The sequence below is a fragment of the Cnephaeus nilssonii genome (genome assembly GCF_951640355.1).
Source record: "Cnephaeus nilssonii genome assembly, chromosome: 11".
Taxonomy (NCBI): Eukaryota; Metazoa; Chordata; class Mammalia; order Chiroptera; family Vespertilionidae; genus Cnephaeus; species Cnephaeus nilssonii.
Window position 1 is genome coordinate 84,561,308 of NC_137082.1, and position 11,618 is coordinate 84,572,925.

The following is an 11,618-nucleotide window of genomic DNA, read 5'->3' on the forward strand; positions in this document are numbered from 1 at the left end:
TAACAAAAGATCACCCAAAAGATAGAGCACAGAATTATAAGCAGAGCTGTTGGGACTGTGAGGACAGAATAGAGTTCATGAGCCATCTTGGGAGCATAAAAGGCACTGCTCCTGCCCTAGCTGGTTTGGCTCAGTGGATAGAGCATCAGCCTGTGGCCTGAAGGGTCCCAGGTTCAATTCCGGTCAAGGGCATGCACCTCAGTTGCAAACTCCAACCCCGACCCTGGTCGGGGCTCATGGGCTCATGCGAGAGGCAACCAATCAACGTGTCTCTCTCACTTTGATATTTCTCTGTCTGTCTCTCCCCCTTCTTTTCACTCTCTCCAAAAAATCAGTGGAAAACAAGGTGAGGATTAACAACACCCCTACAAGAGCCCAGGGGAAAGAACAACCTGCTATGCTCATTCAGTTATGACTCTCATACTTACTGAAATGTATTGAGCCATTCCAAAATCCAGGAGGTGGCAGATTCACGCTTGGTCAAGGCACCAGCATTCACGTGCAATCCAATAAAGTCAACCAATCTTTGTTAAACACCCGTGGTGGGTAAAGGTCAAAGCTACACTCTTGGGGTTCTGGTGAGGAGCAGGATGCAGGGCTGCCCTTAGTACTACAATCATTCATTGGGGAGAACCAAGATAATACTCAAATCCCCAGACTGCAAGAATGGACGTCTCTGAAGACTTGGGCAGCTACAAGAAGAGAAGAGACAATATCCGAAGAGCGTATTGGAGGTCAGGAGCAAAATCAACATTTCCTGAGCACCTTCCATGTGCCAAGTACTATGCCAAGAGTTCGGTGTTATCTAATTGAATTCTTGTAGCACAGCAAATCTATGAGATGGGTTATGATGCCCATTTCACAGATCAGCAAACTGAGGCTTGGTGGGCTAACTTACCCAAAGTCACACTGGTAAGTGGCAGCACCAGATTTATACCTGGGGGCCCCCGCTGCAAAATAAGAAGAAAGAAAACCCATCCATACCTGCCTCCTGCTACCCCTTCTGTCATCCTTCTCTCTCCTGGGACACACCTCACCCCTCATGTGTGTTACACGGTCCTATCTCCGGAGAGCTGGGGCAGAAAACTGAGTTCCTGGTTCTAAGGATGACGTCAAAGTCCCTCTGTAGCATTTATGACCTTCTTGTGTTTTCCAATTTCAAAATGGACATAGTCCAGGGTATGCCCTGAATGCCGAGTTCAGTGGTAATAACAGAATTTCTTTTAAAAAAAATATATATGTATATTTTATTGATTTTTTACAGAGAGGAAGGGAAAAGGATAGAGAGTTAAAACATCGATCAGCTGCCTCCTGCACACCTCCTACTGGGGATGTGCCTGCAACCAAGGTACATGCCCTTGACCGGAATCGAACCTGGGACCTTTCAGTCCACAGGCCGATACTCTATCCACTGAGCCAAACCGGTGAGGGCTAATAACAGAATTTCTGTAGGGGAAGCTCTGGGAGCAATGTGATTGGAGGGCAGATGGGAGGCACTAAGAGAATTTTCTTGAAATCTTTTATCAGAGTGCTGTGACTTCTCATGGAACTAGGATTGATCACCCAAAAATTGACATAATAGCTAATAGGTAATTAATAAAAATATATACTTAGCTCACAAATTAAATTAATAAAAATGTATACTTAGTACATAAAAAAAGCCAAAGTTAAGTGAGTTAAGAGAAGAGCAGGAGCTGAGGAGTTTTTCTTTTTAATTTTATTTTTTTTTACATTTCTAACCATCCATCTATTATTCCCTAGTAAGGCGGTACCGCGTGGTGGTGGGATGTTGGCTCCAAAGGTCAGACTGTATGCGTTTGAATTCTGGCTCCATCGTTTCCTGGGTCATCTTGGGGAAGTTACTTAATTTCCCTATGCCTTGTTTTTCTATCTATAAAATGAGGGTAATCACAGTACCTTTCTCATAGTGCTCTTATATTAAATAGTACTTGCACAGCATTTAGCATAAACATTCTCAATAAATGTTACTTAGTATTCCATATTTCACCATCAGCCTGAGGTTTTACAACACATGCTTTATAGATTGTTTTCCCTTTATTAATTCTTGTTTGGAATGATCTTGGAGGCAATGACTGTTGGAGATTATGAGAAGCTGAAGATACTCCTCCAAACCACCTTCTCGGTACCTTGACCAGCTTTAAGCAGGTCTTACCAAGAAAAGATATCATTAGCAAATAGCAAAGTATCAATAGCAGATTTAAAACACACTTAAAGTAATCATTATTCTTCTGAGCCTCAGAAATTGAAATAAAATTAAAAATAGATGATGTGCCTGACCGGCTGCCTCAGTGGTTGAGCACTGACCTACGAACCAGGAGCTCAGGGCTCAATTCCCAGTCAGGGCGCATGCCCGGCTTGAGGCTCAGTCCCCAGTGTGGGGCGTGCAGGAGGCAGCCGATCAGCGACTCTCTCTCATCATGAATATTTCTGTCTCTCTCTCTCCCTCTTCCTTCCTGTCTGAAATCAATTTAAAAAAAATTTTTTAAATGGGGGAAAAAAGATGATGTGATAGCATTGAACTTAAGGAAAAAGCTGAGAAATAAGCACTGAATCAACATAGACTTTAAATGCATTATTAAAAGTATGGACCTGCTCATCAAATTTGCATGGGGAGAAACAGGACATGGGAAAGCCATTCAGCTTTGCTGTGGATATAATCATACAACACCCCAGTATTCCTTTTGCCATCAGCTGCTCTCCCAACACCCCCTTTTCTATCGCAATTGCCAGAGGCAGGCAGAAGCATCTGAAGAGTTAGGAGAGGGAGCGATCAGCCCTCCGGCAATCTGCTCACACGGAAGCATATCCCCGCGGCTCCGCGTTTACAGAATTTTATTTGCATAGAAGTACTGCAGGAGCTCTGGATGGTAGAGGCTCTGAAAGAAATCAGCAAAGGTACACGTGAGGGAGGGCGTTACCAACCCCTCCCCTCCACCCCACCACTACCCCCCCCCCCCCCCGCCGACACACACACACACACACACACACACACACACACACACACACACACAGAATGAGTAGGCCGTCGTCCAGTGCAGACTATGGGCACAAGCGACCTTCAGATTCTCCAGGCATCATGGCCCGTGTCCATCGAATGACCTGGACTGGAACTGCCAATGTATCTTGTGCATAATCTTCCAGGCGTTTCGTCACTTACACTGCATTATGGGTCAATTACAATCGGAATGGGAGTCCTTGATGGGGGCAAACTCCTGGTGTGCCCCAGGCGCACAGGGACCTGTGGGAGGCTTCTCTCCTGCCCGCGCTCACTCACCAGCTGCCGGCAGAGCTTGGGGTTCCTCCGATAGTCCTCACTCTGGAAGCTGCGCTCCTTCCTCTGCCTCAGATAGGGAGAGCAGGCTCGGAATGTGGCTTTGCAAGCCTGAGAAAGATACGATTCCCATCTCATTGCCAAAAATATTAGGGAATTTCTTTTTATCGTTTCAATTCCAGTGTGCATGCAATGTTATTTTGTATTGGTTTCAGGTCTACAGCATCGTGGTTAGACAACCTTATACTTTACCAGAGAATTCTATAATCCCAACCAAGGGAGAGGCTTGCACTCAGTCGGGTCTGGGGGCCCCTGAGAGTGTGAAAGTGACTTCCAGGAAGTTTGAAACCTTTAACCTTAAAGGATTTATGCTTATAAAACGACCACGTCTATAATATGGGGCTGGTGGGAAGGGCATAGCTTTGTAGTTTACCACAGCCTTTGTTATTGTCCCAACAAAAGTGGTACTGGGGAAAAAAAAAAAAAAAAAAAAAGTGGTACTGGATTCCTAAATTTAACCTATCTAATCTCTCTCCCTCTCTCTCTCAAGAAAAGTGGTTTTGTGGGACCCTTTGCTCCCAGTGGTTTTGACACACTCGCCCTATCCCACTCCAGAGCATCCCTGCGGCTGACCCAACGCTGTTGGGACACATTTTCTCCAAGAATGAAACACAAGCTCCCTAAGGGATTGAGAAGCCAGAGCTAGGAAGTCTGTACTAGGTGCAGTGACAGAAACTAACAGGCATGAATATATGTCTCGTCATGTGGACTGCCCGTGGCTTACCCCTGAGCCTCTCTGCCCGGCCCTGCATTGCCCTGAGCTCATCTCGCGTTGCCGGGTGCTGGGAGGGGGCCGTGGGTAGGAGCACATGGAAAAGAACACTGGCTCAGAGAGAGGTCACACGTCGAGGAGACACTTTTCCCAGGATTCACATGGATGGGCTGCTTAAGAGTTTGTCACTGAACTGGCCGGAGCTGAGAGTCTGGTGCCTCAGGCCTCCCTGGAGGAAAGGCACAGAGATTTTTTGCAGTCGATCGGAGAGTCACGGACTTACCTTGGCCACCTGGGGATTTCTGTCCTGTAAATGGATCAGGAGGGAATCTTGAGTCTGCTTAACTTGATTGGTGAAAAATTTCTTCCATTTCCGCCCAGCAAAGGCAGGCAATTGCCCAAACAAGACAAAGGCTGAGTATCTCAGGCTGTCATTTTCCTGCGGGTTCCCCGTGAGCAAAACAACAAAACCCAGGTCAGGGGGAAAAGACAACTGCATCAGAGAAAATCACAGCATGTTAGAGGGGGGCCGTCAGATCCAGTCTGTAGCACTGGCTGGCTGCGGGTGAGGGGGTGGGGCGGGGATGAGGTGGCGAGGGCCTGAGTCTTCAATGAACCTCTTCACCAGCGGACAAGAAAGAGGACTGGACTTGGGGATCACTAGTACTACTCCCAGCTTCCCAGCTTTTTTTTTTTTCCATTACTTATTGATTTAGAGATAAAATACATTTACATGGTTCAAATTTTTTTTAAAAAAGGGTTTATTTTTAAAAAGTAGGTCTCACCCTAGCCTGGTGGTTCAGTTGGTTGGAGCATCCTCCCATACACCAAAAGGTTGCAGGTTGGATTCCCAGTTAGGGCTCATACCTAGCTTATGGGTTTTATCCCTGGTCGGGACACTTATGGGAGGCAACCGATCAATATTTCTCTCTCACATTGTTGTACCTCTCTCTCTCTTCCTTCCTCTCTCTCTAAAAATCAATTTTTGTTTTAATGGGAAGAGGACCTGAACAGACACTTCTCCCAAGAAAACATACAAATGGCAAACACATATATGAAACTAGTGGCCCGGTGCATGAATTCATGCACATTAAAAGGAAATTAATTAAAAGAAATGTTTTAATATTGCTATTTGCCCTTTCTCTATAATAGAAGTGTCAACCAAATTCACAATCGACAATGACAGATGGAAACACACACATGCAATTGGTGCCAGCGAAAGCTTTATATAGAGAGATAAACTTGCTTAATTAGACCTGCTTTTTGATTTAGGTAAAATTATTCAAGCCCAGTGAAGCACCCCAACTTCCCTTTCAGGTAATTGCCAGCAACACAGCAGTAACTATCAACACGAAGCAGATTATTATTGTAGATCATGCAGGGAGAACAAAGGGTAAGTTATTTAATTGCAGCAGTGTTTGACTATATTCTGTGCAGTGAGAAAACCTGAAGTCATTTTCAAGTTCCATCATCTCTTACTTCTTTTCAGTTCGGTCAAGTTTCTAAGCTTTCTAAATCTCCATTCTCCAGCTAATGAAAATAGGATTCCACCGAGTCTCCTATCTACCTCCAGGACTTCTGTGAGGATCAAATGAGATGAGGCACGGGAAAATGCTTCACAGACATTTGGTTAAAGTGTAAAATGTTTGTGCCTGGCTATAAAGCAAGTCGTGTTCCTGGGCTGAAGAAACTGCAAGGAGGCTAGTCGCTAGGGAGAGGAGCCAGGTGTTGCTATGTGATGTCATTACCCAGTGCCCACAGCCACCATTTCCGGTCTGGGCTGGGCTGTGGGCCACATTTTGTGCCATGGGTTCTTGGCAGTGTTGGCTGCGATTTGGTGGGGTGTCGCTCCAGGGTGGTGGTGGGGCCTGTGTCCCACTTTGGGGAAGCTGAGTGTTGCTTTGTGGGCGCCAGGTCCATGGTGCCATTTCTCTGTAAATGGCCAGTGCACATCATGGCAGCTCCTGCGTTGAGCGCCTGCTCCCTGGTGGTCAGTGCGCATCATAGCGACCGGTCAGATGGTCGGACACTTAACATATTAACCTTTTATATATGTAGATGATGCTTAACTCCACTAGCTATTAGGGAAATGCAGGTCAAAACCACAATGAGATCCACTTCACAACTGTTAGAATGGCTATTATCAACAAGACAAGTAATAGCAAGTTTTGGGGAGGTTGTGGAGAAAAAGGAACCCTCATTCATTATTGGTAGGTATGTACAGTGGTACAGCTACTATGGAAAACAGTATGGAGGTTCCTCAAAAAAGTTAAGAATAGGGTTGCCATATGACCCAGTAATCCCTCTTCTGGATATCTACCTGAAAAAAAAATGAAAACATTTATTCCCAAAGATATATACATCCTTATGTTCATTGTAGCATTATTCATAGTGGCCAAGATATGGAAACAACCAGTGTCCTTTGACAGATGATTGGATGGAGAAGATAGGTACATATATACAATGGAATACTACTCAGCCATTAGAAAGGATGAAATACTGCCATTGTGACAACATGGATGGACCCTGAGAATATTATGCTAAGTGAAATAAGTCAGGAAAAGCTAACAACCATATGGTTTCACTCATATGTGGGATATAAAACTGAAACTCATAGACACAGACAACAGTTTGGTGGTTACTAGAGGGGAGGGGGAGAGGGGTAATGAAGAGTGAAGAGAGACAAATATATGGTGACAGAAGATGATTTGACTTCGGGTGGTGAGCACACAATGCAATATACAGAAATGTACACTTGAAACCTATGTAATCTTGTTAACCAATGTCACCGCAATAAATTTAATTTTTTAAAAAGATTTGATAGTAAATAAGTGAATAATAGAGATCTTGTTCCCTGAGCAACACCCAGGCCTCACATTTCCAGCCCCAATTTGGTTTTCATAACCTGTAATTTTCCTGCGTCATCCACTTACGTCATCTAGTAGCGTCCTGGTCTGAAGAGTGATGTCTATGAAGAAGGAGCCCAAACCTTTCCCTTGGATCTTGCCCAGGATGATTGTCAGAGTCTTCAGACTCTCGTGGATGACTTCAGAACTCATGGGATCATACAATCCATGCACCAGCAGGTCTAGGACAATTTTCTTATACTTTCTCACCTGTTATCAAGGTTTAAATAGCATTAGTAGCACAGAAATTGCTCCCCGTGCGTTGAAAAGCAACTCCACTTCTAATTGTCCAATAACTTAGGACTTGAACTAGGAGATTATGGTTTTCTTCAGGATCTACCGCAACAACTCTCATCAAAATAAAAATGCTTAAAAAAAAAGAAAACACAACACACCATAAAAAACAAATGCTTTCATTCACCTGTCCCAAGAGCCCAATTCAGTCTTAGAAGGAGAACACAGAGTGATCTGGAGCATGACCCAAGGGTGGATGAGGTTAGGCAGGGCGTGTCAAGGAGGGGGTTGGACTGGATAATCTAGGTTTCTGAGGCATACTGGGGACAAGATGAAATGGTCACTGATGTTGACAGATGCTGAAAGAAGAGACGCTAAACAAGAACAAATTATTAGAAAATAATTTGAATTCACCAAAGTGGTGATGTCCAGCTGTGTGCTAATCCTGCCTGCACCTCTTTCCCAAGGTTGAGAATACTGAGGTGTGCTGACCCCAAATGCGTATGTCCTTGTTCGGTCTCCTTCCCCTGAGTGTGGGAGGAACTGGTGACTTGATTCTAGCCTATTATTGAATTCTAGAGGCCTGATGCACGAAATTCTTGCAAGGGACTCGGCCCTTGCAGCCCTGGCTGCCTGGTGGCCCCGCCCCCTGCCCACTGGTGGTTCCAGAAGGTCATTTTGGAAGGTCGTTCCAGAAGGTCGTTCCGCCATCCAGTCTAATGAGCATATTAGCTCTTTATTCTATACTATAGAATCTATAGGATGACAACACTCATGGGATGTCATTCTCATGGTTACTTACATTACATAAGACTCCTTCTTAGCAGAGACTTGCTGACCTTGAAGAAGTAAGCTACCATGGTATGAGTGGGCGTCTCTAGGAGCTAAGGGTGGTCCCCAACTGACAGCCAGCAAAGAAGCAGGGACCTTTGTCCTACAACTGGAAGGAACTGAATTCTCCCAATGGCCCTATAAGCTAGGAAGAGGACCCCCAGCTTCCGAAAGGAATGTAATCTGGCTCACACCTTGATTGCAACTTTGCAAGACCCTGGACAGAGGACCCAGCTAAGCTGTACCTGGACTCCCTACCCAAGGAAACGGCAAGCTAATCAATGCTAGGCCTGTGGTGATCTGTTACACAGCAATAGTAACTAGTACATGAGCGACCATATCTCAGTCCTGGGGACTCCAGGCCACCTTCCCTTCCTACCTTGTCGGGGTTCTCACGGGCCATGGTTCCCAGGCCTCTCACTGCCAGGTGACGCTTTTTAGCACTGGGGTCCCGGGCTCTTTCTGCCAAGATGTAAAGCACATTCTTCAAATGCTCCCTCTTCTGGAACCTCAGTTTCCAAGAGACCTGGGTAGTGAGTCAAAATATATCGATTTGGGAGTGTTCAGTCATACCCAACCCCAACCCCAATCCCTTCCTCTAGAGAAAATCCTGTGTTGCCAGCTCAGTTTTATACCTTCTTTCTTCCATCTGAAGACACCTGACTTTTTTGCTGAAAATACAGGTGGGAGCAAAGTAGGTTTATAGTTGTTTGTAATGAAAATAATACCAATAATTAATAAATAACAATACAAGAATGAACTCTGTATTTCGTATACTCACAACTATACTAAACCTACTCTTGCCCCACCCTCTATATTTATGTAGTTTGATCTACATAATGAAGAAATTGATGGAGGCTGGGGGGAAAGGGGTAAAAAAAAAAATAATGCAGCCTGGCCGGTGTGGCTCAGTGGTTGAGTGTTGACCTATGAACCAGGAGGTCATGGTTCGATTCCCAGTCAGGGCACATGCCCAGTTACAGGCTAGATTCCCAGTAGGGGACATGCAGGAGGCAACTGATCAATGATTCTCTCATCATTGATTTTTATATCTCTTTCTACCTCTCCCTTCCTCCCTGAAATCAATAAAAATATATTTTTTAAAAATGCAGAGCTGGTGTTGATGATGGTTTGGGGGAATTGAGAACAGAGGTGCTCTAGGCCAGTGGAGGGTTTGATAGAACTGAAAAGAAAAGGGGATGGGGAAGGGTTGGCGTGAGCTGAGAGTAGGGAGCCCTTTGGCAGGACTAGGTTCTCTGTATTCCTCCCAACTCAGAAAAAAAGAGCTTCCTGGGCTTTTCTGCCTCCTCCACCATTTTTTTTTCTGCTCAACTTTGTAGCTAAACACCTTGAAAGACATGCCTATACTTGCTTTCTCCTCTTCCTCTCCATTCTGCCTTGAACCTTCTGCAGTCAGGTTGATGGCCTCCCTTCCCCAGGCCCCAATATGGCTAAATCCAAGGTCGATGCTCAGTACTCATGTTACTCAACTCAACAGCATTTGATGTAACAGCAAAGCACATCTACAAATGTTTCAGGGCGCTTGCAGGATGTCCCACCCCAGAATGCATGCATCTGAGCAATTTACAATGAGGAAAATAAATGCAGAGAAATGAAAATTTGGGGAATGCTTTGTAGCCAGTGCAGAAACCTGTACTTCAAGGACTAAACCTGACATGATTGTGGATCAAGAGATGGGTTACCTCTGCAGTGAGCCTATGAACCCTGAGACCAGGAAGGCCCTGGGGTTCTGCACAACACAGGACATGGCAACAGGTCCTGGAGTCAGAACCAAGACGATGCAAGATGCAGATGAGACCAAGAAAAAGCCATCTCTTCACCATCCTTAGTAATGGACTGGGGTGGGGAGCTGGACCCGGGATCAACAGCCTTATTTGGTGTTTGGGTGATTACCACGTCTCATCATTATCTCTGAATATTCATTTTTCAGTCTATATTTTTATTATTAACTAGAGGTCTGGTGCACGGATTTGTGCATCGGTGAAGTCCCTCGGCCTGGCTGGCGATTGGGGCCATCAGGGCCGAATTGCCCAGTCCCAATCGGCGCCTATCCCAGGGGGAGGGACCGCGGGAGGGTGATTGTGGGAGCGTTGAGCGTCTGCTCTCTGGTGATCAGTGCACATCATAGTGACCTGTTGACCGGTCATTCGGTCGACCAGTTGTAACGGTCACTTAGGCTTTTATATCTATAGATTCCACAGCAAGCTAAACTCATCTCAACTCATCTTGTGATTCTATAAACATTCTGTCCGTGTTTACAGAAGTATCATCAGACATTTTTCAGAAGAAGGAACCGCATGGAGCCAGCTGGACTCATGCAGACCAGGCCAGCACACAGGTTACACAGTGGCTGCTGGGAAGGGACATTTGTTCACAATATTTTGTGTCCGACCTTGGAAAAGAAAGACATCATTGGAGTCCTTTTCTTCTTGGGCTGGGCGGTGGGCATAGAAAGGGGCTGGCCCAGGATTCTTCTCTGTGTTTGGTCCATGGAACTAAAAATAAAAATAAAATAAAAATCATTATAGGAACCACTAACATTCTTTGAAGCCTTATCATCAACAAGCATCATCATACAAAGTGCTGTATCGGGTAAGAATATAAGGAAGCAACATCCCTGAGGCCTGTCCTTAGGAACCTGTCACCTTGGTGATGAGATTAAACAGTCACATAAAATGATAAAGAGAAACCTGAGGCAGCTCAAGGGGAATCACAGTACAGGGGTCAAGACGATCTGCCCTGATTCCCACAGTCTTATAGTATCAGAATCACCAAAGAAATAAAATACAGATTCTGAGCCCTACCCATAGAGAGCTGAAGTGAAAAGTAGCCTGAACATTTCTTTAAGGCTCCCCAAGAATGTAAATTGGTTCTGCCTTTTAGAGGAGATTTTAATATCTCTTACAATGTTTAAACTGTACCTATCTTTCTGCAAATCTTTCCTATACTGACACATCATATGCTCAAAGATATTCACAAAGGATAGGCAACAGAGCTTTGTAATAAACAACATAATGTCCTCAATAGTTGTACTAGAAAGAAATTACACATATATACTACAACTATACAACTATAGGATGGCTCCTATGCAGCCATTAAGACAATATTGTGCAGTCTACGTGTGTTTAAGTGATCTTCAAAATATACTGTTGAGTGAAAAGTGCAAATCAGTGTGTAAGTGGGCTGACATCTGTGTAATCACAAAATGAGGGAGGGAAACCAATATGTACATGTATGCTTGCATATGCATAGAACAGGGGAGAATATCCAAGAAACTTGAACAAAAATTGCATCCGGGTAGAAATCTGAGCAACTGAGGTAGGAGGGAGACTTACTTTTTTCACTACTTTAAATATTCATGCACGGGATGGGGGGCGGAGAGAGGAAGGGGGGGTCCCTCAGCCTGACCTGCACCCTCTCCTATCTGGGAGCCCTCAGGGGAGCCCTCTCCAATCTGGGAGCCCTGACAGCTTAGGCCCACTCCCCGTGGTTCTCTGCTCTCTGCAGGGCCTGGCCACTCCGTGCCTGCTGCCCAGAGGCCCTCTGCAGCCGGGGCGGGATG

The 11,618-nt window shown here is 45.1% G+C and overlaps 1 protein-coding gene across 2 annotated transcripts; it reads right to left on the bottom strand.

Moving 5' to 3' along the window:
* Nucleotides 1-2,843: 2,843 nt before the first annotated feature.
* Nucleotides 2,844-10,547, bottom strand: MRO (maestro; the record flags this gene model as incomplete). 2 transcript variants are annotated; one of them, XM_079785148.1, is made up of 6 exons in its annotated part: nucleotides 2,844-2,897; nucleotides 3,296-3,403; nucleotides 4,348-4,503; nucleotides 6,998-7,180; nucleotides 8,415-8,561; nucleotides 10,449-10,547. In XM_079785148.1, 6 exons carry the CDS (start codon nucleotides 10,545-10,547, stop codon nucleotides 2,844-2,846), a joined length of 747 nt encoding a protein of 248 aa, XP_079641274.1. The 2 variants fall into 2 exon arrangements, with proteins under 2 accessions (XP_079641274.1, XP_079641275.1); XM_079785149.1 differs by lacking the exon at nucleotides 4,348-4,503.
* Between the last annotated feature and the right edge of the window lie 1,071 nt (nucleotides 10,548-11,618).